Source organism: Arvicola amphibius, chromosome 4, assembly GCF_903992535.2.
Source record: "Arvicola amphibius chromosome 4, mArvAmp1.2, whole genome shotgun sequence".
Taxonomy (NCBI): Eukaryota; Metazoa; Chordata; class Mammalia; order Rodentia; family Cricetidae; genus Arvicola; species Arvicola amphibius.
Window position 1 is genome coordinate 25,452,322 of NC_052050.1, and position 25,273 is coordinate 25,477,594.

The window sequence follows — 25,273 nt, forward strand, 5'->3', positions numbered from 1 at the left end:
TGGCTAGGTGGTGGTGGCCAGGCCTTTAATCCCAGCACTCGGGAGGCAGAGGCAGGCAGATCTCTGTGAGTTCAAGGCCAGTCTGGTCTACAGAGCAAGTTCCGGAATAGCTAGGGCTACACAGAGAAACCCTGTCTAGAAAGGAAGGAAGAAAGAGCCATGTGGGGGCCTTTGAAGGACACTGACACCTTGGTCACACCTCCATCCTCTGAGGAGATTCTGGGATCACTGAAAACAAAATCCTGCTTTAGAACTGCCTACAGAAAAGAGCAGCCCCAAGACATTTCCATTCCTAGAGTCACTACCTCTCCCAGGCAATCTGTACTGTCCCCAATTTAAAGACAAAGTCCCACATTCCTGGAAACCTCTCCGTCTCTGGTAGCCTGTGGTGCCTGGTCACCCAGCCATAAAGAGAGGCAGCTGCCGAGGCTCACAGCCAGCGTTTAGTCTCAGCATCCACACAGTGGAAGGAGAGAGCTGATTCCTATAGACTGTCCTCTGTCTTCACAGGTACACTGTGGCACCATGGCATCCCCCCCAATAAATAAATGTAATTAAATGTTGTTTCTTTGTTTTTCAAGACAGGGTTTTTCTATGTAGTGATGGCCATCCTAGATCTCATTCTGTAGACCAGGCTGGCCTTAAACCCAGAGATGCACCTGCCTCTGCCTCATAAATGCTGGGATTAAAAGTGCAAGCCACCAGGCCCAGCCAAAAGTTTTGGGTTTTGGTGTTGGTTTTTTATTTTTATTTTTTTATTTTATTTTTTAAAAATATTTATTTATTATGTATACAATATTCTGTGTGTATGTCTGCAGGCCAGAAGAGGGCACCAGACCTCATTACAGATGGTTGTGAGCCACCATGTGGTTGCTGGGAATTGAACTCAGGACCTTTGGAAGAGCAGGCAATGCTCTTAACCACTGAGCCATCTCTCCAGCCCCTGGTGTTGGTTTTTTAAATGGCACAGGGTTTCTCTGTGTAACAGCTCTGGCTGTCCTGGAACTCACTTTGTAGACCAGGCTTGCCTAGAACTCAGACATTCACTTGCCTTTGCCTCCTGAGGGCTGGGGTTAAAGGTGTGCACAACCATTGCCTGGCAAAAAAAAAAAAAAATTATTTTTTTTTTTTAAAAAATCATCTCCCTGGACTGCAGTGAGGGCAAGAAAGGAAGGAGCAGGTCTGCCAGCCAAGGAGCTGATGCTAGGGGATCGTAAGTAAGGTCCGTGAAATTGCCACTTCTGCCCCAGGAAACCCGAGGGCCACAAGTCCACATGCGCGAAACACCCAGGATGTGTTTATGTAAGGACAGATAGCAAAGGCTCTCAACACAAAGGCCATTTCCCTCCCCTCCTTTGTCAGGTAGAAGCATTGTGCATAAACGGAATTTCTATATTGTTGGAAAAGCCAAGACTTTCTAGTAGGAAAAAAAAACATTTAATTTGCCTAATTGGCAAATAAACTTTCCTGGAATAGACTACATGGTTTACAAAGCACAACATAACCTTATCTTGATGACTCAGGGCCCATCACCATGAATATACTCTGCCTGGCAATTTCCTAATGCCCAGCGGTGACTCAGTTCACTTTATCATCAGGTCTGTGCCAGGCACGCCAAAAGATGACAATATCTGGTGTCTGGCCAGAGTGTCCCTCCGTGCTCACAGGTTTTCTCTTTTCCTCTCCAGCTGACTGGAGTCCTGCTCCCACTGACCTAGAACCCCATGGAGAAGGTGGGGGGAGGCTGGAGTGCCTCAGTTGCTAACTTTGAGGAGGCAAGAGAGCATGAGGGAGGAGGCCTTTCAAGAAGAGAAAGAGAGAGGAGGAGGAAGAAGAGGAAGGAGGGATGGGAAAAAGAGAAAGGAAGAGGGGGAGGAATAAGGGGCAATAAGAGAAGCGCACTGAAGAGCAGGACACATTGTGGACTGAATATGTCCCTCCAAGTTCAAGCGTTAGAAACAGGGCCTCCAGTGCCGTACTGTTGGGAGACCTGACCTTTGGAAGGCCTCTGCCCTCTTAAATGGATTAATCTGTTGAAAGGGTTGTGGGTGTGGCTCTATTATAAAATCAGGCTCTCTGGCACACTTGCTGCGCTGAGGAGAGATGGGCCTCTAGGGGAGAGGGAGAGACTGAGCCAGAGAGGCCAGGGTGGAAGCCCTGGGGGCAGATGACTGCTCTAGTGGAGAGCTGACCCAGAGCCTGAAATTTATAATCCTCCTGCCTCAGTCTAGAGAGCCCCTGAGTCCTAGGACCCAGCACCACCGTATGCCAACCACACCACAAAGCCTGGAAATAACAACATAAAAGACGGCAAATAAAGTCTCCTAGACTACAGAAAATCAGTAGTGCCAGAATTCTAGGCTGCAGCGCAGGCCACTTGAGTCTCACAGGGTCACCATGAGGAGGGTAGGACAGGGCAGGTTATCTCATTGGTTATATCTTAAAACCCAGGGATGAGGCTCACAGACAAAGAAACTTGTCTAGGCTAACTCTGCAGATAAAGATCAAAGTGGGGGTGACTGGCAGGCCTGCCCCACCAGGGATGCTGAACACACATCAGTGCAGGAGGCTCCATGGCACCCGCACTGGGTGGGAAGAAGTGGCAGAGTTTCAGACACAGCACTGGCACCCTCTAAATGAGGGTGTGGCTGAAGTTGCACATGATAATGCACACCTGCAGTCTCAGCTCTCGAGGCAGGAGGATTGGGAATTTGGGGAAATTGGGATTGTATCCTGGGCTACAGAGTGCTTTCTAACCAGCCTTAATTACATATCAAGGCTGGTCTCAAAAATACTTTGGGACCGGGCGGTGGTGGCAGCACACGCCTTTAATCCCAGCACTCAAGGCAGAGGCAGGGGGGAATCTCTGTGAGTTTGAGGCCAGCCTGGTCTACAAGAGCTAGTTCCAGGACAGGCTCAAAAGTTGCACAGAGAAACCCTGTCTCAAAAAACAAACAAACAAAACCACTTGGGTAAGTGAAGGCAAGACGATCAGGAGGTAAAAGTCATCACCTTCAACCACAAGCAAATTTGAGGCCAGCTCTGGTACAACACGCGTGTGCACACGCACACACACGCATACACACACGCACAATGCACACACGCGTGCACACACGCACACGCACATGCACACATACGCACACACGCGTGCACACAGACATCCTCCTTTCAAGAAGGCTCTACCAGTCACAGTCCATGTACTAAGACGCCCTATGCCTCCCTGCCCCATGACATTGGCACAGTGAACAGAGCTGCTCAACCCAATTGTAGCACTCAGAGCTGTGTGGTGTGACCTTGGGCAGCTTAACCTCTCTGTGACTTAGTGTCCTCATCTGTGAATTGGAGATAGGGCCTAACACCTCCCTACCCAAGTTCCTGAGTGCTCTGGTGTCACCCTGGCCAGCGTGGTGGTGAAAACCCAACAATGAACACACAGGCACCGGCACCGGCACCCTGATGCTCCCCTTGGCCTCCCCATCTCTGCCCAGCCAAGCTCATACAACTCGGTCTACCTTGAGAGAAACGCAAGCTGTTAAGGCAATACCACGAGTAGAAAAGCTGCTGATGGGAGGAAGAAACCCAAACTCTCAGGAATCCCTTAATTTCCCCAACCTGAAGGCTGGCTAGCCACGGGTCAGGTGACTCCAGGGCATCATGACACATGGGTTGAGAATCTGTAATGGACCAACACCCCAGGGAACTACAGAGCCAGCAAGGGATCACAGCTGCCAAGTCCTTCTCACTAGCAATCCCTAAAGGCTGTTGTTCTGGAAACGTCAAGAGGGCAACCGTCACATGGTTTGTTTCTGTGTGTGTATGTTTTCTGCCGGGGAAACCGTTCAGTTTATCTCCCTCCTCCCAGCCTCCCAGGGTTTACAGCATGGCCTCCTTTTAATGATTAACAGCCCAGAGCTCTGACATGAAATGAACTGTCTGTTCTGGGCTGAGAGGCAAAGCCGGCTTTGCCAGATCGTGTGACCCGAGGCGGAAATCCTGGCAGGGACTGAGTGGGTTTGGGAAGAACCCTGGAAAGCCGAGTGAAGCCTCCATCCCTCCTACCTCTTGCTGCCAGAATGAGCATCTTGAACGAAGTTGGAACTGTGCTTGTTAATGGAATAGTTCGTCAGGTGCATGCAAATCTCATCCTGGGGAAAGAGACACAAGACTGGGGGTCAGGCTGAAGCACGGGCCTCCTGTGTCCTCTCCATGCATTGTCTCCCACCCCACCCCATCTCACCCCACTCCCATCATCCCTGAAGCCTAAAGGGATGGGGGGGGGAGGGAATTTATAGGCATATGTAAGGGGCAGACAGGAGGTAAAAAGGGATATCCCATAGCCTGGAGTATAAGAGATTCCAATCTTTCTGAGACTGAGGGAGGGAGAGGAAAATTGGAAGCCACCCATGGCCTTCCCTCCTTGAGCACCTCTGCACTGTAGTTCTGGTGTTGGTGTCAGGAAGGCCTAGCCATGCGTCCCACTCTCTAGCTGAGTGACCCCAGACGAGTCCCCTATACACTGCAGGTTTAAACCTCATCTGTAAAATGGGAATAATAACCTTTCTTGGAGGGCTCCTGGGAGAACTAAATGAGAGACCCATGGAACTCAGAACACAGTGAGTGTTCATCGGGTGTCTGCCAGCTCCGTGGTATCTGAGGATGCCCTTGTGCCAAGGGAGAAGGGAAGGCAGCCTGTTCCCTCAGCTCACCAGGTTGTCTGTGCTGGGGTGGGAGTAAGAGGTGGTGGCAAAGCGAGCCAGTCCTTCATTGTACACAAAAACCCTGAGAGGGTCACAGGAGGTCACCAGCACGTAAACCCGCAAGTCAAACTTGAACCCGTCGATGATAAAGGGCTGGGTGGAGAGGAGAGAAGTCACATAAGCATCTGGGGGTGACAGTCACAGGTAAAGGCGGCTAGCTCCGGCACTGCCTAGTGGTGCAAAGTGTGGGCATGCCCAGTGTGGGGAGCAGGATCAAGAGGTTTGGTCTCTCTGGGTCCTGACATTGGGGAGGTCACCAAACCACACTGTGCCTTGAGTTGCTGCGCCTGGGATGCTGCAAGCAGCCCCCCTCTAAGAGATGGCTGAGCAACTGAACAGAGCAGTTCAGAAATCCTTCTAAGACAGGACCTGTGGTTTCCAGGGCAACATCACAGGTGCCTTCTCCAAGAGCTCTTCTCGCAAGGGGCTCCTGGACATTTTGTCTTGGGGAGGCCATCACTTCCTCTTCTCACCCACACCTCTAGAAGGATCCCTGTCTACAGTAGGCTCTATCACTGTGGTCCATGACTCCCTCTGCCCCAGGCAGGGGGAAAAGCTGCTGACTACGAACTCTTTCAGATGACTCCCCTCTCTCAAGTGAGGCGGGGATCCCACACACACACACACCATGCTTTCATCCACTCGAGGAGGAGGTCATCCTGGGGAGGCTACTTCAGTGGTGGAGACAGCCAGGGCAAGCGAGGGACATCGTGACCCCACGAGGCTTGGGTCTGAGCAAATCCAAGGCACGAGGCAGACTCAGTTTCATCTCCGCCTCTGCCTTCCACTGCTTTCTATCCCATCCCACAGAGCCCGAAGCTGCTGTGGGCAATAAATCCATAACAGCGGCTAGGAAGTACCTTTGAAATATAAAGCTGACAGATCATATCCTCCCCGGGCTTGATCTCTTTCACTGTCCGGGTGATGAATATGCCTCTCCCTTGGCAGCCCGAGTCCGGTTTGCAAATGTATGTCTTATTTTTTCTTGACCTGCTGTAAGTCTGCAAATCTCCCCAGCTGTCGTAGCAGGGAGGGGACAAGACACACGGTTAGCTCGGGAGCAAGGCGAAGGAAAACCATTTATCTTCATTCCTTTTATGTGTATGGGTGTTTTGTCTGCGTGTCTGTCTGGGCACCGTGTCTGTGTGCCCGGTGCCTGAGGGGGCCAGAAGAGTGTGTTAGGTCCCCTGGGACTGGAGTCCCAGGCAACTGTGAGGCACCATATCTGTGGATGCTGGGAATTGAACCTTGGTCCTCTGGAAGACCAGTAAGTGCTCTTAACTGCTGAACCATTTTCTCTAGCCCCAGGAGACTCTCTATGAAAACAGAAGAGAGAAGCTACAGATGGGACAAAGCCCTGATGCTGACAGACAGACACTCAGTAGTCCAACAGTGGGAGACACCGAGCTTCAAGGAAAACTGACACTGGATTCGAACCCAGCCTACACCACATCCCAGCTGTATAACCCTTTACTGGTTTCGTTTCCTCATCTCCATCATCTCCACCTTGTGAATAGTGAGACCTGTCTCATGTGTTCCTCAGTTAATGACAGAAATTGGCCTGGGTGATGTGAGGCGCTCCAGGTAGCTTGACTTGGGCTTACGCATAGGAGATTTGGAGTTTTGCACCCAACTTACAAAAGTGTGACTTGGACAAATGTCCCTTCCTCCTGTCTGGACTTCAGTGTCTCACTGTGATGCCTCCACTGAAGCCAGGGGGACAGGAAGGCAAATCACACCCTTAAATGTAGTCTGAAGAAAGTATGCTTAAGGCTGGAGATGTAGGTCAGCGGATGGAGTGCTTGCCTAGCATGCATGAAACTCTGGGTTCAGCCTCCACAACCATACAGACTGGGTAGACTAGCACACATCTGTGATCCTAGCACTCAAGCAGTGGAAGCAAAAGATCAGCAAGCAGCTCCAGAACCTCCTTATTTACATAGCAAATTCAAAGCCAGCCTGGGTTACATGATGCCATGTCTCAAAAAAAAAAAAAAGTGTACTCAGAAGAAAGAAAGAAACTAAATTAAAAGTGACATGGTCAGCCAGGTTGTGGTGGTGCACACCTTTAATCCTAGCACATGGGAGGCAGAGACAGATGGATTTCTGTGCGTTTGAGGCCAGCCTGGTCTACAGAGCAAGTTCCAGAACAGCCAGGACTACACAGAGAAACCCTGTCTCAAAACAAAACAAAACAAAAACCTAGGTCTGTGAGGGGGGCGGCGCTGGAGAGATGGCTCAGAGGTTAAGAGCACTGACTGTTCTTCCAGGGGTCCTGAGTTCAATTCCCAGCAACCACATGGTGGCTCACAACCATCTGTAAAGAGATCTGGTGCCTTCTGGTGTGCAGGCATACATGCAGGCAGAACAGGAAGGAAGGAAGGAAGGAAGGAAGGAAGGAAGGAAGGAAGGGAGGGAGGGAGGGAGGGAGGGAGGGAGGGAGGGAGGGAGGAAGAAAGGAAAGAGGTAGAGAGGAAGGAAGGAGGTAAAGGAAGGAAGGAAGAAAGAGAGAGAGAGAGAGAGAGAGAGAGAGAGAGAGAGAGAGAGAGAGAGAGAGAGAAAGCAATATGGTGGCGATATGCGGGCTGGAGAGATGACTCAGTGGTTAAGAGCACTGACTGTTCTTCCATGGGTCCCAGGTTCAATTTTCAGCACCCATATGGCAGCTCACAACTGTCTATAACTCTAAGATCTGACACCCTCACACAGACATACATGCAGGCAAAACACCAATGTATATAAAGTAAAAATAATGTTGTTGTTGTTGTTTTTAAAGTGATATGGTGGTATGTATCTGTACTTCCAACATTTAGGAGGTGAAACAGGCAGACTGAGAGTTTGGGCTAGCCTTGGCTATATACTGAGGTTTTTTTTTTTCTCAAAGAACAAAGGTGGGCCGGGTGGTGGTGGTGCACGCCTTTCATCCCAGCACTTTCATCCCAGACAGAGGCAGGTGGATCTCTGAGTTCAAGGCCAGCCCGGTCTACAGACTGAGTTCCAGGACAACAGCAGGACTCTTACATAGAGAAACCCTGTCTAAAAAACCAAAAGAAATAAAAAAATAAAAGTTAATAAATAAAAGATGGATGAAAAGGAAAGAAACCGAATTAATGGATTATATGGGTCTCAGTTTTGCTATGCACATGTTTTGTGCTTTATCTCAAAGGAATCATCGTCCATTGAGGAAGTCAGCAAACTGCAGTGCCCACAACGGCTGTGAAATCTGGAGGCTCCTGCTGTCGGAATGGTAATCATGCTTCCTTTGAAGCTGATGTGGAGCCCAGAAGACTGTTCAGACATGTCATAAAGAGTCTTCAAGCCCCAGGGCTCTTAGCTTAGGGAAGACTGGTGGTTAGGAGAGGATGGAATCCTGTGCTCTGTGAATGCAATTCTTTTTAAAACATCTTAGATTTTTTAAAATTTTATGTGTGAGTTTTGCCTAGAACTATGTATAGGCACCATGTGGATGCTGGGGCCGAAACCTGGGTCCTCTGCAAGAGCAACAAGTGCTCTTAGCTGCTGACTCAAGTCCCCAGTCCATGTAATTCTGAAGGTGCCACCACCCTTTCACAAGGCCTCATTTGCCCCAGGTCTTTTCAATTTTCTTGCTACTTAGGGAAGGATCTAGAGCAGGGTTCTCAACCTGTGGGTTGCAACCCCTTTGGGGGTTGAATGACCCTTTCTCAGGGGTTACCTAAGACCAGAGGAAAACACAGGTATTTACAATCTGATTCATAACCGTAGCAAAATTACAGTTATGAAGTAGCAACAAAAACAAGTTTATGGTTGAGGTCACCACAACATGAGAAATTGTATTAAAGGACTGCAGCATTAGGAAGGTTGAGAACCGCTGATCTAGAGAACTGCGCATTCTGGGAGTGGGTCTCTGCTTAGGAAGGAAGGGCTGTTGGCTGTTCATGCCGTCAAATGGGACAGGCTAGGCAGCCTTCTTTGCTCCTGTTCTAGGACCCAACCACAACCTCACTTTCTCCTTAGAAATTCAGAAACTGCACAAGGAAGTGGTTGGAATAAGTTCAAATCCAACAGCTTTCAAGGTCAGAACAAACTTTCATCCTAACTGTGGGTCCAGCCTCCAGGGCACTCAGCCACTAATTGTCATTTTATTTTACAGGCAGAGCCTGTGTTTTCTCAGCCTTGGACACACCCTTTACCTTTTTCTCTCTGAACAGTAGGAAGAAGTATAGACGGTAATATGGGAAGGGAGAGTGGCAGCCAGGGAATCAGGGCGAAGAAGAACAGTGGGATGCAGAGAAGAGACTGGAAGCAGCAAGCAGTGGGGACTTACTCAGCAGGAAGACACCAGGTCCTAGGGAAGAAATGGAAGTCCTTAGGAAATAGCTTTAGCATACGACTCATATTCCGGGCCAGCAAGTCCTTGCGGCAGATCTCACTCATGCCAGGAAAATGATTGATTTTCTGCAAAGGAAGCTGGAATTCACGAGCAGTTCTGGCTGCGTGGAAGCGGGGTTGCGGGAGGGCCATGATCAAAATGGGGTCCGCTTTGGCTAGAGGCCACCCATCAGGGAGGACCGCACCTGGTAACTCTTCATTTCCATCACGCGCTCCAGCGACACCGAGTAGTCGGTCCAGTAGAGAGTCCAGTCGTCGTCGTCACCGGCCTCTCGAAGGCCATACTGCTGGGCAGCCCTGCGCACTGTGAAGGTGTTAAAGAAAGAAAGGGCTGCGGGTTACAGAAGCAGGAATGAGCTCCATGCGCTCCCAGACCAAGTACTGCAACAAGAGAGCTGGCTCCTTGGGACCGGAAGCCATCTTGCCTCGATTGTAAAAATGGAAATATGCTGGGCTGCATGGGATGGATGTCAGGCCTAGCCTGGCTTCCCTTTCCCAGGAAGCAGGCCTCTGCTTGCCTCCAAACACTAAACCCTGAATGTAGAGCAATCCTTAACCATAATCTAGAGCCAGGCTTAATTAGTGAGATAAGTTGGTGGGGAGAAAACACAATGAGCCTCGGGCTAGCCTGAGCTACTTAGTGAAACCCTGTCACAAATACATGCACACATAAATTACGACTATAGGCTGTGCACGCCTCTGTGGCCCAAATACGCGACTCTTAGAATAAGATTTCCCAGTTTCCTCTAACAGTCCGTGGAGCCAGGAGAACCAAGGATTTGAGGCCCTGTGTTTGACCCTCGGGGAACACCACAGGAGTGACCCATTCCCACCCTTGGGTCCCCAGCCTGGATCCCTTGAACACAGATGCTCACCACTGTCATACCGGCAGTTGGATAGATTGATCACCAATCATCTGGAAAAGAGAAAAAGGCAAACAGCAAGACAGAGACAGATCCCCTGACCAGAACACAGGGCTGGGACCAGACACACATCCTAGCTGCCACACCGAGCCTGTAGGGCCTGCCCATCCCATCACTAAGGATGGGGGTGCAAAGGGGTGCAGGGTGGCAGGAACTGTGGGCTTGTAGTTCGTTATTTACTTATCTATTCTGTTTTTATTTGTATATACTTATACATTCTGTTACTGTCTATAAATTACAATTAGGGTGAATTTTGCTTTCGGCTTCATGGTAGCATCATTGGCCCCACCCCCTTTTTAATTTTGTCAGCAATGGAATTTGAACCCAGGCCCCCCAACCCGAAAGGTAAACAGTCTTTAACTCTAAGCTACATTCCCGGGGCCCCTATCCTTTTACACCATCAGCCCAACAGGGACAGGGATGTTTTTAAAAAATCACACATTTTGGCTAAAATATTGTCTCCTTCTTCTCTCCCCACTAAGGGAAGCTGTTTAAAAAGTAGAGAAGCTCTCAGCAAGGCACAGCCGAGTATGAACCCTGAATCAGAACGCACAAGCTGCAGCCGGGGGCTGGAAGTCACCGAGGTCCTGTTTCCCTGGAAGTATGTCAAATTCCCAGGACCTGCGCGCGCCCGCGCTGCGCTTACACTCCTTCAGCAAGGAGCTCCGTCCCCACCCAGTCTTTAAAAAGCACTTACACACAAATAGCGCGAACACTAGAACAAGGTGTGACTCCAGGCTGTACACGCTATTATGAGATTCCATAAAACAGAACACTGAGTGTGGCTTTTTTAATGTCAACTGAAAGCAGTGTGAGTTTGACAAGCCAAGCCCGTGGGGTCTCCTTCTCCTCTCAGCCGCCAAGGCCCTCTTCCCTCCGGTCCTTCCTGTTCTTATCAACACTGATCCCGTCCCCATCTCCCCCTCCCCCGCTCCCACCCTGCCTCCTCGTTTTCCGATACTAACCTTCTTTTCTTCCTCTTCTTCTTGCCATGCTGCTGGGCATTCTGAAGCCTCTTTTGTGTGTTCTTTCTCACAAAAGCCAGGGTGACAAGTTCTTCCAGCTCTTCTGAATCTTCTGTAGAACTACCACTTTCCTCCCTCTCTTCGCCCTCTTCCTCACTTTCCGAAGTCAGGCACTGTAGCATCTTCCTAGCCCTGGAGGAGGCTCTGGGGAAACACCAGCCCTCCCTGGAGAGAGGGCAGAAGCGATCAGAAGTTGCGTGGTTCCACCTGCAGGGGGCCCTCCTCCCTTGCTCATCTGGGCGGTGAACCAGGTTTCCCAAACAACGGACAGTAGTTTATAAAAAACGCAGCCCTCTCCAGCTAAGCTCTTGGTGCACGCTAATCCCACCTTTGCCAAGGGCTCTGACCTTGGGGACTCACTTAGCCAACTGCAGCCTTGGTTTTGGCCATCTGGGGTTTTCGGAGAGAGGCTGAGCCGCTCTGCACGGTACCACCTGGTAAACAATCTTATTATTAAAGCGTGTGTCTGGAGACAGCCTCAGAACTAAGCCTCAAGTTTTCCTAGCTAAGGGTATTGAGTCCCGAGGGTGTCCTGGAGAAGGGCTGAGTCTATTAACCGTTGCCAGGCTACGTTCAGTCATCCACACAGCAGGATGCAGGCATGAATTAGGGCACATAGGTGCTTGTAAATCCATAAATGTGGGTAGGGAACTGGACTGGAACTCAGGGCTTCTGGAAAACTAGTACCTGCTCTGAACTGCTGAGATCTCTCCAGCCCCCAAATATATATTAAAATATACCCAGTGTTCAGCCTCCACAGCTCTTTAGGAACGTACTTAGTCCACCCTCTACCTAAGCTAGGTCTTTGGGCTCCATTCAGATAACACCCTCACAGGTAAGACTCCTATGACCATAAATTGCTCCCACTTCCTCTCTTCCTCCCCCCCTCCCACCCTCATCACCCCAGCCCCTCTCCTTTGATGGCCACAGGCCTTTTTGTTCCTTGCTACCTGTTCTATTCACATACTTGCTACCTATTCTATTCTTTGGATTAAAAAGGGAAAAAAGATTATTATTATTCAGATTAGTATTGCAATTATGTTAAAGAAGACCTTAAAAATGAGAGGGCAGCTGGGTGATGGCAGCACACGTCCTTCATCCCAGCACTCGGGAGGCAGAGGTAGGCAGATGTCTGTGAGTTCGAGGCCAGCCTAGTCTACGGAGTAAGTTTCAGGACAGTCAGGGCTACACAGAGAAACCCTGTCTTAGAAAACAAAAAACAGAGCCGGGCGGTGGTGGCGCACACCTTTAATCCCAGCACTCGGGAGGCAGAGGCAGGCGGATCTCTGTGAGTTCGAGGCCAGCCTGGTCTACAAGAGCTAGTTCCAGGCCAGGCTCTAAAAAAAGCTGCAGAGAAACCCTGTCTCGAAAAAACCAAAAAAAAGAAAACAAAAAACAAACAAACAAAAGCAATCAACAAAAAAAGGAGGGTGGACACCACCTGTGGCTTGCTTACTCTCACAAAGCAACTTTGTCTTGGCTATGAATTCTCTTTTATTCTTAAATTCTAATTATTCTGACATTATATTAACTATTTTTATGGCTTCTTTCTGCCCATTTAATGTCACACCATAAAGGCAAAGGCCCATTTATGTTGGCAAAATTTGCATGTCTCTAGACATGAGTTTGGATTCAAACTCAGGTAGGTAGTCAGGGTTTCGGTGAGGTACACTTAATCTTAATGGCCAGCATCTTCCTGGCTTTTAATGGCTATGAAACATTCTATAGAAGGAATGCGCCTAAAGTAAACCAACCCTTTCCTTACTATCGGACAAATAAGTTGCTTCCAATTTTGATGTTATCTAAATTTCCTAAAACACATTGTCAAGCTGGAGATGGTAGCTAGGGTCTGGCTACTACAGAATCTGAGGCAGGAGGATCTCTGGGCCCCATCTCCTAAAGAAGAAAAACAAAAACACATTTTCATGTACAGAGGGTCTTTTACTTCTTTGGGGATTATTTTGTCTCTTGTTTGTCTGTTTGTTTGAGACAGAATCTCACCATGTAGCCCAGGCTGGCTTGCAACTCACGGCAATTCTCCTTTCTCATTCCCTCCAAAGGCTGGAGTTACAGGTGTGTACCCCCACGCCCAGCTTTTGAAGTTGATTCTTGAGCCTGTAATTCCTAGCACTTGGCAGGTGGCTGCAGGAGGGTCAGGAGTTCAAGATCATCCTCAGTGAAGTTAGTAGAGGCCAGCCTGGACAATGAGACTCTGTCTTCAAAACAAAAGGCAACATTCGGGGATTAAATGGCTCAGAAGGTTATGTAGCTCCTGGTTTTGTGTGTCTGTGTGTGTGTGTTCACCATGTGACATCCCAAGGGAATTTTAACATTTTCAGCTAACTATCTTCAGCAATAGGCAATTGTAGCAGTCTCACCAGGGCCACTGGATCTCCTAGGAATCATCTCCCTTTTCCATCCAAACTCGCTAATTCTAGACAACACCTGTAAGCCCACAGCCATGTCTCTGATACCACGGCACCCTTTCGCTTTGCCTGAATCTAACCTGGTTGTGACAGGTAAAACTCTGACTATGAAGGCTACCTATGAATAATTTCACAATGACCCGCCATGTGACATATTGCTATGGCTTTGCCAAGGATTGTTAAATACATCTCCTGAGTAAATGCTCACCACCATCCCTAGGAAGGAGGACAGAACTGGCCAAGGGTTGTGCTTATTCCTTCGCTCTTGGAAAACATGGTTGCCCTCAGGACAAACGACAGAGAAAACCTCGGCTGGTCATATGAGTCAATGTCCCCTGTGAACTTGGCAACGTTCAAGAGAACAGGGGAACATCAAGTCTTGGCCTTGGGCTGCTCCCTTCCTCACAGGTAAACGACAGTTCCACTCCCGAGGCCTTCAACAATGTGCCTCTTTACCCAGCCCTGGTACGGGAGTGGCTCGTTTACCTAAAGGTTAATGTTAACTTGGGGAAAAACTGACCCCAAATTTGAACTCTGGAATTGTGGGCTGTTGTTGCCTTTTTTAGGACCTTGCCCCAAGTGGTAAGAGTACATCACATCTGCCTCAAAGAACAGAACATGCGTGTGTTAAAAAAAAAAAAAAAAAAAAAAAAAAAAGCAGTTGTGGGGCTGCAAACCATGAATTCTAGACTACAGTGGCTTAAGTGATGGGGCCCCGTGACAAACACACACAGTCAGGCTCCATTTGCTCTTGTGTGGCAGAGCCCCAGCACACAGAACAGGGGACCAAACCCATGCACTTCTAGAGGGATGGGTCATCATGGCCATCCTGCCTCCATCCGGCCTGGCCTGTACTCTAGGCTACACACAAGAGCCACCTAGGGGGAACCTGAGACAGGTGCAAAATGGCAAACAACAGTCCTTGCTACATGCAAATGCCTTTTCTTTCTTCATGTAAATTAGCTCGATCCCTTTCTTCAGATTTATTTATTTATTTATTTACATATTCATATATTACATACGCAGTGTTCTGCGTGCACACTAGAAGAGGGCACCAGATCTCATTATAGATGGTTGTACGCCACCATGTGGTTGCTGAGAATTAAACTCAGGACGTCTGGAAGAGCAGGCAATGCTTTTAACCTCTGAGCCGTCTCTCCAGTCCTCATTTATTTTCATTTTATGTGTATGGGTGTTTTGCTTGCATCTGTTTGGGCAGCACATCTTGCAGTGCCTGTGAAGGCCAGAGGAGGGCAGCAGATTCTCTGAAACTGAAGTTACAAATAACCGCTAGCTGCCACGCAGATGCTGGGGACCAAACCCAGATCCAGTACGCCCAGCCCAGCCCGTGGTGGTTGTTTCTCACTCAGATTCCCAAGAGTTAGGATTACAATGTGAGCCACCATGCCCCCCTTCCCTTGTTTTCTCTCCCCTTAGACTCTGCAACCTGTTTCATGTCCAAGACTGAATCCTGCCTTCTCTCCAAACGCTCCTAAAAGAACATCTTTTGAGGACTTGCACCCCAAATCTAGCCTGCAGAACCATCCCCCTGACTCATAGGAGAGTTTGGCTATTGCTACAGTTGCTCATTAGGAGTACTTTCCAAGTAGAAAATGCACATTTTTATTAAAAACACAGATTCCTATTTCTCTTGTCAAAGTAGGTCTACATTCCTTCATGCCACAATTACAAGCAGCCGAGTGACTCTCTCCTTAATATTTCTTTCACATTTTTGTAGTGTCTATGACACATGGCAAGTGTCACAAGGGGCATGGTGGCTCACATTGTAATCCTAACTCTTAGGAATCTGAGTGAGAAACAACCACCACGGGCTGGGCTGGGCGTACTGGATCTGGGTTTGGTCCCCAGCATCTGCGTGGCAGCTAGCGGTTATTTGTAACTTCAGTTTCAGAGAATCTGCTGCCCTCCTCTGGCCTTCACAGGCACTGCAAGATGTGCTGCCCAAACAGATGCAAGCAAAACACCCATACACATAAACCATGTGGCAAGTAGCTCTGTTTATAGCAGCACTCAAAGAATTGACTTTTTTGATCTGTGCATATGTGGTGTGTGTGTGCACATTTGTGCAGGTGCATCTGCCCATGCATGCATATGTAGAGGTCAGAGGTCAATGTCTTCCATTGCTCACCATTTCATTTCTTGAGGCAGAATTCCTCTCTGAAGCTGCAGCTTGCCGTTTTGGTTCAACTGGCTGGCCAGTGAGCCCGGGCGGGATCTGCCTGTCACTGCCCAGCCCGTGCTGGGATCACAGATGCACTGGGGATTCGGGTTCTCATGGTCACCAGGCTTCCAAGTGCTGGGATTACAAGCTTGCACTACCACACTTAGCTTCAACACCCCCGCCCCCCCATTATCTTTTTTTAATATTTATTTATTTATGTTATGTATACAATATTCTTCTGCAGGCCAGAAGAGGGCACCAGACCTCATTACAGATGGTTGTGAGCCACCATGTAGTTGCCAGGAATTGAACTCAGGACCTTTGGAAGAGCAGGCAATGCTCTTCTTAACCACTGAGCCATCTCTCCAGAACCCCCCCCCCCCCCGTTATCTTTTTTAAAAGTTTTTTTTAAAAAAAAACTTTTTGTTTTTAATCCCAGCACTCGGGAGGCAGAGGCAGGCGAATCTCTGAGTTCGAGGCCAGCCTGGTCTACAAGAGCTAGTTCCAGGACAGGCTCTAGAAACTACAGGGAAACCCTGTCTTGAAAAACCAAAAAAAAAAAAAAAACCAAAAAAACTTTTTGTTTATTTTATGTGCATGTACAGGTGTGTGTGTGTGCGTGTACGTGTGTGTGTGTGTGTGTGTGTGTGTGTGTGTGTGTGCGCGCTGTGGAAGGCAAAGAACAACTTTATTGAAAACAGTTCTTTCCTTCAACCATGAGGACCTGAGGGATTAAACTTGGGTCACCAGGTCCTTTTGCCTTCCGAGCCACCACCCACCCACTCCTCTATTTCTTGACCATGGGTGAGTGTATCCGTTTTCTCATAAGGCCTGGAACTCTATGTAGCAGTAGGTTGTCTTCAATTCAAAGACCCTGCCTCAGCCTCCTGAGTGCTGTGATCATAAACTGAGCCATGGTGCCTGACCTGACTTTCTCACTGTTACTATAGGCCTGACCACATCACAAATGAACTTACTAGTTTTGTTCCTACATGTTATTAGCCCATCAGCAGGGGGCCGTTTGCTTTGCTTCTTTTTGTAGGACTTGGGGGGATTGAGCCCAGACCTCACACAGGATGTTGGGTGAGCACTCTGTTCCTGAACCCTACTTTTTTTTTTCTTTTTCAGGCAGCTCTGACTTAGAATAAAAGCTGCTTCACCCAGGGCTGAATAAAAAAAAAAATCATCTTTGTTATACGGGGATTGAACCAGGGTCCTTAAAAAGCTAGGTACATGGTCTACCATTAATCTGTACCCCACTAGCCCCCTAAATCATTTTAATTTTCTGATATCAGAAAAATAAATTAGAATTGACCCAGCTAAACCCAGGCTACACTCAAGCTCGCTAAGCAACCAAGAATGACCTTTAACTTTTTCCTTTTTTTTTTTTTCAAGACTAGGTTTCTCTGTGTAGTCCTAGCTGTCCAGGATCTTAATCTGTAGACCAGGCTGGCCTTGAACTCACTGAATTCCACCTGCCTCTTCCTCCCAAGTGCTGGAATTAAGACGGGAGCCTCCACACCCAGTTTATGGAATGCCGAGGATCACCCACGAATGGTTTCAAAAACAATGTGTTCTAAGTTCTCCAGGAATTCCTCAACCTTTCAGGAGGGAGAGACCTTGAAGAAAGTCTAATCAACCACCTACTTACTCTCGGAACAGCTTTCTCTCAGACAAAAGCCTGCACACACTGACGCACGCCTGGATTAGAGGAGGAGAACTGACCATAGCTAAGAGACCAAGTCATAGAAACCAGAACCAAAATTCAAGCTCCTGTCCCGTTGTCTTTGTTTTAGTGAAGACGGCAGGCAGACAAAATAAACCAAGACCCTTGGAGAGCTCAGGAGAGAAGGTTAAAGTCAGGCACGGTGGTGTGTGCCTACAACCCAAGCGCGTGGGAGGCTGATGAAGGAACACCAGGAGTTCCAGGCCAGCCTGGGTTACAAACAAAAAGTATGTATATAAACATATATTAAAGTTTATATATACACACATTAAACAAGAAGATACACAGCTTTAATTGCAACACTTGGGAAGTAGAGGCAGTCAGATTTCTGTGAGTTCAAAGCCAGCCTGGTCTACACTGTAAATTGAAAGCCAGCCAGAAATACATAGTGAGACTCTACCTCAAAAACATAACAAGTGGGGTGGTGGGGGCGCACGCCTTTAATCCCAGCACTCGGGAGGCAGAGACAGGTGGATCTCTGTGAGTTCTAGGCCAGCCTGGTCTACAAAGTGAGTGCCAGTACAGGCTCCAAAGGTACACAGAGAAACCCTGTCTCTAAAAACCAAAAAAAAAAAAAAAAGCAAACAACCCCCCTCAAACAGAAGACCAAAAGACACTAACGTCTCCTCTTCCCATGTTAGCGCGCGGATTTGATCTTGAGACCTTAAAAACCAAGACTAACCAATCAAATCTAGACAGACAGCATGGCAATGCCATGCATTGGCCACCAGGAGGAAGCAATGAGTACAGCCATGGCCAGAGCAAAGGTTCCGCAGGTTGTTTGGTTATTTTGTCTTCTTTTTTTTTTTTTTTTTTTTTTTTTTTTCTGAAGCTGAGGACCGAACCCAGGGCCTTGCACTTGCTAGGCAAGCGCTCTACCACTGAGCTAAATCCCCAACCCCCTGCAGGTTGTTTGGGAGAACAGTTGGTAACTAGGTTTTTTTCTTTTATTTACTTTTTTTTTTCTTGAGGAAAAATATGTGTTTGTTTTTTGCATTTTGTTTTTGTTTTTGCTTTGTGCCATAGGGTCTCTTGTAACCCAGGCTGGCTGGCCTTGATCTCCCACCAAGCAGGCTTTTGTGTTCACTTCTGAGGGACTGTAGATGCTTTCTACTCTTCGTCCCCTGGCACTGGTTCGAAGGGCAGAAAACTTTTTAGCGCTTTCTTTTGCAAGACTGAAGGAATACCAGAGTCCCCCCCCCCCCCCAGGAAAGAATGGTTGGAGGGATGATTAACAAGAAGGGAGGGGGCGCTATCTCAGCTAAGCTCTTTCATCTCCGAGTCTCAGAGGCTGCACTTTTGAGTCCATAGGAACACAGACAGTCAAAGGCTTTCCTGTATTGCCTGCCCATGACTTCCTTCTCCTTCCACAACAATAAACTTTCCTTCATCAACCCCTTTCCGTCATTTCCCTATTGGCAGCATCCTTATGAAGGTCTCCAGCGGACAACTGTGGGGAAAATATCCAGTGGGTAAAAGAGAAACAAAAGTAACAAAAGTAACAGTGAGAACTCCGGATCTAGTTCTGGTTTAGCCTTCTGTGTGTAGGTGGGCGGGCGGGTTTCGAGACAGGGTTTCTCTGCATAACAGCCTTGGCTGCCCTGGAACTCATGCTGCAGACCAGGCTGGCCTCGAACTCACAGAGATCCGCTTGCTTCTGCCTCCCGAGTGCTGGGATTAAAATTGTGTGCCACCACCGCCTGGCCAGAATTATCATTTCCTTATTCATTCTCATCTTCTCTGTGAATACAGGAGCACTAGGAGGATTGAAATGTCACACCTAGAGGCACAGTGGCTCCTGTGTGTAAGCCCAGGACTCGGGAGGCTGAGGCAGCAAGAGGGCTGAGAGCTGGGGCTACATGACAAGCTCCAGGTTAGCTGAGAAACATAGCAAGACTCTCAGAAAGGAGCCAGAGGAGGACCTAGTGATTTCATTAGATCTACCCAGGCAGTCCAGCTAGTGTCAAGAATAACAGGCCAGGCCAGACTTACTGGAGACAATAAGATTCTTGCCCACTCAGATGTCACCTTTTATTCTACTAGAAAAGGGAAATTTGTGATATTAGAAGATGCCATTTTGAATACTGGCTGCTCTTCCAGAGGACCCAGGTTCAATTCCCAGCATCCACATGGCAGCTCACAACTGTCTGTAACTCCAGTTCCAGGGGGATCTGACACCTTCACACCAATGCACATAAAATAAAACTAAATTAATTATTTTTAAAAATGCAGTTTTCGGCCAGGGTCATGGCCAGCCATTTTCTCCATGACACTCAGGAGAACATTAGCCAAGACAAACCTGGGTCCACATCCCATCTCTATTTGCTTTTCCTTTTCCCAGGGTCTCCCTACGCAGCCTAGGCTGACCCCAGTCTGAGTTCTCTCGCCTCAGCCTCCCACGAGGCTGGTGTGGCAGATGAGTGACAGCCAAGCCTTGCACTCTCTTGCTTTCTACAGTGGTGACCCCGGGTAATGGCCTCTTTATACCTCACTGTCCTCCTAAATAAATGGACACCATTCACCTCGTTCTAAAGACCCAGCTAGTATTTCTACTGCTCTTCAAGCAGTGCATGGCTCAAAATAAGTACCATATTGTCAGGTGAGGATGGGGGAGGGGTTCAGTGTCGAAGCACCTGTCCAAGTCCCTGGGTTCGATTCCCTTGCACCCCAAAATGATGACGACGATGATGATAGAACTGGTACAAACTCTACATAAAATTGTTGGAGCGCCTGGCACATAACAGTAATTAATGAGCATTTAGTTCCCTTTCCATGTTGGTCTCAAATGAAAAGGATATATTTCCCTGGGTCTCAAATTCTAGATAACTTTCACGAGGGTAGAAGATTATTCAGGACGGGTCGATGTCGGCATAGGGTTATTCCAGGCATGAAAAATAAACAAACAAAACTGTCTTTCTGGAAGTACTCTTCGGACAAAGAAAGAAAAATGATGACCCGGGGGAAGGGAGAGGGAAGATGGGCCTGCCCCCAGGTGGCCTTAGGTATGAAAACTCGGGAAGAGCGAGCGAGAAGTGAGTACTAGCACCAGGGACAAAGAAATGATGAACCTACGTCCGGAACCTACGCTTCATGAGGGTGAGAGGCTGGCATCGTGGAACGCCAACGAGAAAGCCAGAGGGGTGGCCCTGGGTAGAGCCAGTATTTAGGGAGACGGCTCCAGCAGGCGGAGATTTAGGGCCAGCACCCGGTTTCCGAGCTTCCTTACCCGCGATCGCTACTGCCCCGGCTCTCCCAGGCTGGACGACTCTGACCTGTCCACCCTAGCTGGCCCACACCTCATCGGTGCAAGGAACCAGGTTCCCCTTGGCTGCCACATGATCGGTACGGCGACCCCAACCCGCACCCCTCCTAACCTCGGGTCCGCCCGGCCCCCATATTTGCATATAGGGCCTCCCAGGGTTTCGATCGGCCCCTGCAGCAGGCGGCCATGCCCCCTCCGTCGGGAATCTGATTAACCGTCGCAGCGCCCGCAGAGGGTAGCGCCTAGGTTGTCCCTGGAGACGCGGAGGACTCTCTGACTGGCCCCGCCCCGTCCGCGCCCCCTGCTGGCGTGCTACTGGGTTCGGGCGTTGTGGGGACCCCTGCGCAGATGCGGGTGGAAAGCCGCAATCCAAAGCAGCTGCTCTTCAGGTCTGCTGGGAGAGAGGCTTGCTTTGCTTTTAGATTCTCTAGAGACGGGTACTTACTCCAGATTAGAAGCTGGATGCTCCGCGAGAGAGCCGTGGATTAAGGGGACGAACTCAGTAGTTTATCATATTTGTAACTGTGGGGCCTTAGGCTCTCCGAGGGTTAACTTCTTTCACAGTAAAATGAGTATTGCAAAGCTATAATGAGCCGCTCGGACATGACGTCCCCTCCAGAATTTGGATGGGTCGTGGTTTGCCCTGAACTGACCGGTAAAAGATCTGCCCACACTGAAGAGTCAGTGAGACTTAAGGGGGCAGGAGGGCAGGGGTCTCATATGATTTTGTTTATAGTGGGGAACCTCGGTAGTGACTGGATTCCTCCTGTTTTGACCTATACTGCCCACCTGTCAAACTGCCTCCAAAAACAGACAGGCATAAAAACAAAACAAAAACAAAAGCAAAAACAAACCCTGCTATTCCTGCAAGTGTTAATTCAGAATTTGCTGAAAGACCAAAGGATTGATTTGAAGCTACTGTGTTTTTAAATAGTGGGGTTTTGGTTTAGCCAAGTCTTTTCAGCTTAGATAGCCTGATCCTTTTGTCTCTACATCTGAGACTACAGGTGTGCCTTGTTACACCTGGGTTAGCCATGCTGCTGGGGCTTGATCCATGGCTTTGAACAGGCTAGGCAAGCCCTCTGCTAATCAACTGAGCTACAGTTCCACCTTCCTCCTCCTCCTCCTCCTCCGCAACTACGCAGCAGCCTCAGCCTCCTCCTCCTCCTAATCCTCCTCCTCCTCCTCCTCCTCCTCCCTCCTCTCCCTCTCTCCTTCTTCTTCTTCTTCTTCTTCTTCTTCTTCTTTATTGGTGCTTGAGTTGATGTCACTTGAAATGTGCCCATTCCTTTGGTAAAGGTTTAGTCTCAAGAAGTAAGACAGTGAACAATCCTTACTGCTGAGAACTTTTGCAAGCCACTTGAGAGGAAACACAGGCAAGAGAAACATAGAAACATTATCTGCAAGCACTAAGGGAAGTGGCAGGAGCCACATGTCTGATGGAGAGACTGTCTAAATTAATCCAGGGTTGTTGCAGAATATTCCTTTACCCTGTGCGACGATGTGTAACTGTGATTGATTTAATAAAGAGCTGAATGGCCAGTAGCTAGGCAGGAAGAAATTAGGCCGGACTTCTGGGGACAAAGAGGCTCAAAGGAAGAAGAGAGGCGCAGTCACCGGCCAATAATAAGTCTCCGTGTTGCTATTTGGGAGCTGGCAGTACAGTGAAAGACTTGCAACAGGTCTCAGCAGCTTTACTGTGTGCCCTGGAGTTATGCGGTAATGGGCAAATGCAGGTGAAGGGGGGAAGGGGACAGCACCAAGGTAGGAGTGGTGGCGCGAATCTGTCATCCCACGGTACAAATAAACCCATGTCTCAAAGTCAAAAACAAAACAAAACAAAAAACTCACCAATGAGGGCTGGAGAGATGACTCAGTGGTTAAGAGCACTTACTGCTCTTCCAGAGGTCCTGAGTTCAATTCCTAGCAACCACATGGTGGCTCACAGCCATCTATAATGAGACCTGGCATCCCCTTCTGGCATGTGGGCACACATGGAAGGAATGCTGTACACATAATAAATAAATTAAAAAAAAAACTCACCAATGAAACCTGAGGCCAAGAGGCACTGAAGGCTCACCTCCCTGTCCCATGTTGACCTCATCTGCTTTGCACTGACTCTGGCCTTACCCATGAGTGTCATGTGTTGGTCACTAAGAGGCCCAGCTTCCTTCTCCCAACTCCCTTTCGTAACCATACACAGGACAATTACCAAATGTGACTGTAGTTCTGTCCCCAAAAGCTTCTTTCTCATTGTCCAGAGAAGAAAGGTTCAGAGCACTTAAGGTTAGTAAGTCAGGAACAGCAACAAAACCCCCACCAACATAGTCTAAAACCATTTCAGAGTGAAAGCAGTCGAGACTGCACTACAGGCACGGTGACTGGATCAGAATCTCTCTTGTTTTTTTTTTTTTTTTTTGGTTTTCAAGATAGAGGTTATCTGTAGGTTATCAGTAGCTTTGGAGCCCGTCCCGCAACTCCCTCGGTAAACCAGGCTGACCTCAAACTCACAGAGATCCGCCTGTCTCTGCCTCCCGCGTGCTGGGATTAAAGGCGTGCGCCACCACCGCTCAGAATTTCTCTTTATCTAAATAAAGCATTCACCATAAAGATAGCTTAGCCCTGAGGACGATGGCAGCCTGTGCCCTGTTTACATTCACCCTGGAGTGAAAAGAGGAATCAAGGTAGAATCAAAAGCCATCTGCTACTCTTCCAAAAACCTCCACACCATCCACACCCCAGCCCCCCCTTCTCTCTTCCCAGCCCTAAGGGCCCAAGTGACTGCCACCGACTAGCCAGCCACCCAGCAGCTGCTTCAGCTCCGTCACCCTCCCCAACCCTCCCCCACCATCTTTTTACTTTCCCAGGATTTCACAGATCTGTTCTACTGGGCTGAGGTTTCGGTTTCCCTGCATCCCAACCCCACCCCGTCCCTCCGGAGCCATATTGTGATGGAAATTAAGGAGAGGAACTGGACCGAACAGCAAAGATTTATGGTTTGCTGAGGATCTCCATGAAACCCCTGACGGCCAGTTATTTATGGGAGAATAGGCTGCAATGGGAACTAATAGGCTGATGTCTTGCAAGGCTGTCCTTTCAGGGGTGGTGATAGGAACGAGCAAGGTGAGCGTTAGAGCCGCGCCAATAGTAGGCCAAAGCAGGCTCCAACATTCAGGCACACCCGCAGGCCCAAGACCAGCAGCTGAGAAGTCCTTTGCGCTAGCTGTGTTCTCCAGAGACTGGGAAACCAGCTGGGTGGAGTGTGTCACTGATTCGTAAGGCTAGAAGCAACCTGGAGACGGCTGAAGCAGAATTGGGACCCCAACCCGATAGCCTGGATTACAAGAAAATTCTATCTCAGTGAAGGTGACAAAGGGAGACCCTGACTCAAAAACAAAAACAAAAATGTAAAAACCAAAACAGAGCCCATGTGGTTTTTATATACCTCTATTCCCAGCACTCAGAAGCGTCTCAGCACAGGAGAAATGTTGAAAGTTTGAGGCCACACCTTGGGCTGCATAGGGAGTTCTAGGCCAGCCTGAATCACAGAGTGAGACTCTGTCTCAAAGGATAGGTTTATCCATTGCACTCCCAGATGCGCTGTTCCCCATGATTTCCCCAAACGTGGGGAATTTGACAGCATGGAGTGGAAGGAGGCGAGGCATGCACCTTTTCCCCCATCCCCCACCAAGAACAAAGTAAAACTACATTAGTAAATAAATCAATCAATCAGGGAAGGGGAACTGAAAGAAGAGGGGAGTGGGAAGGGAGATGAAGGAGCATGAAAGGAGCACTGGAGATGTAGCTCAATTGTCAGAGTGCTTCCCTAGTAAGCTCAAAGTCCTGGGTTCGATTGCCCAGCACCTCTTAAACAGGGTGTTGTGGTACATGCACTCAGTAAGTAGAGGCAGGGGAATCAGAAATTCAACCTCATCTTCAGCTATATTGTTAGTTCAAGGCCTGCCTGGATACTGAGACCCTGTCTCAGGACAAAGAGACAAAGAAGAAATGCCTCTTTGATTAAGGAGCATGTTTTTTTTTTAGGCCTAGGTGTGAGAAATTGAAGCAGAGTGTTGAGTCTTCCCAGCTGTCAAAATATTTGAATTGGGTCCTCACCTGAACACTCCAAATAAGCAACAAGTGTGTGTGTGTGTGTGTGTGTGTGTGTGTGAGAGAGAGAGAGAGAGAGAGAGAGAGGGACAGCCTGTTATTTTTACTGTTGCTTTTGTTCCTAGGGCACCCATCTGACTCTGACTCAGTAAATAGTGAAGCAACAAAGAACTCAGAAGTTTCATTTGCTCAGCAACCGACATGCAGTCTCTTGCCCAGGATCAGGGTTTCAAGTTGTTAATTACAAAAAAAAAAAAAAAAAAAAAGATCTTTATTCTGATCCCCAAATCAGAACCCATCCCGACAACACTTTCTTCCTGGGATGGTCGAAATAAAGCCAAAGACAGGTTCAGGGTAGAGAGTGGGGAAGAGGCAGGGGTACCGAGGCGGTGAAACTTTGCGTACCACCGATGTATTTTTCTTCAAGTCTATAATTCCTGTGGGGATGTCGTAGAAACATATACAACTGGGCTGGGACAATATCTCGGTCC

The 25,273-nt window shown here is 48.5% G+C and overlaps 1 protein-coding gene across 1 annotated transcript in view; it reads right to left on the reverse strand.

Annotated features, from left to right (window-relative positions):
• The window catches only part of Ttll6 (tubulin tyrosine ligase like 6), a 34,725-nt gene extending 13,807 nt beyond the window's left edge, over positions 1 to 20,918 (reverse strand). The window contains 8 exon segments of the mRNA XM_042054868.1: positions 4,060 to 4,145; positions 4,707 to 4,850; positions 5,618 to 5,774; positions 9,064 to 9,194; positions 9,314 to 9,432; positions 10,004 to 10,044; positions 11,017 to 11,241; positions 20,785 to 20,918. Coding sequence (XP_041910802.1) covers positions 4,060 to 4,145; positions 4,707 to 4,850; positions 5,618 to 5,774; positions 9,064 to 9,194; positions 9,314 to 9,432; positions 10,004 to 10,044; positions 11,017 to 11,198 — 860 coding nt within the window. The 5' untranslated portion in view covers positions 11,199 to 11,241; positions 20,785 to 20,918.
• Between the last annotated feature and the right edge of the window lie 4,355 nt (positions 20,919 to 25,273).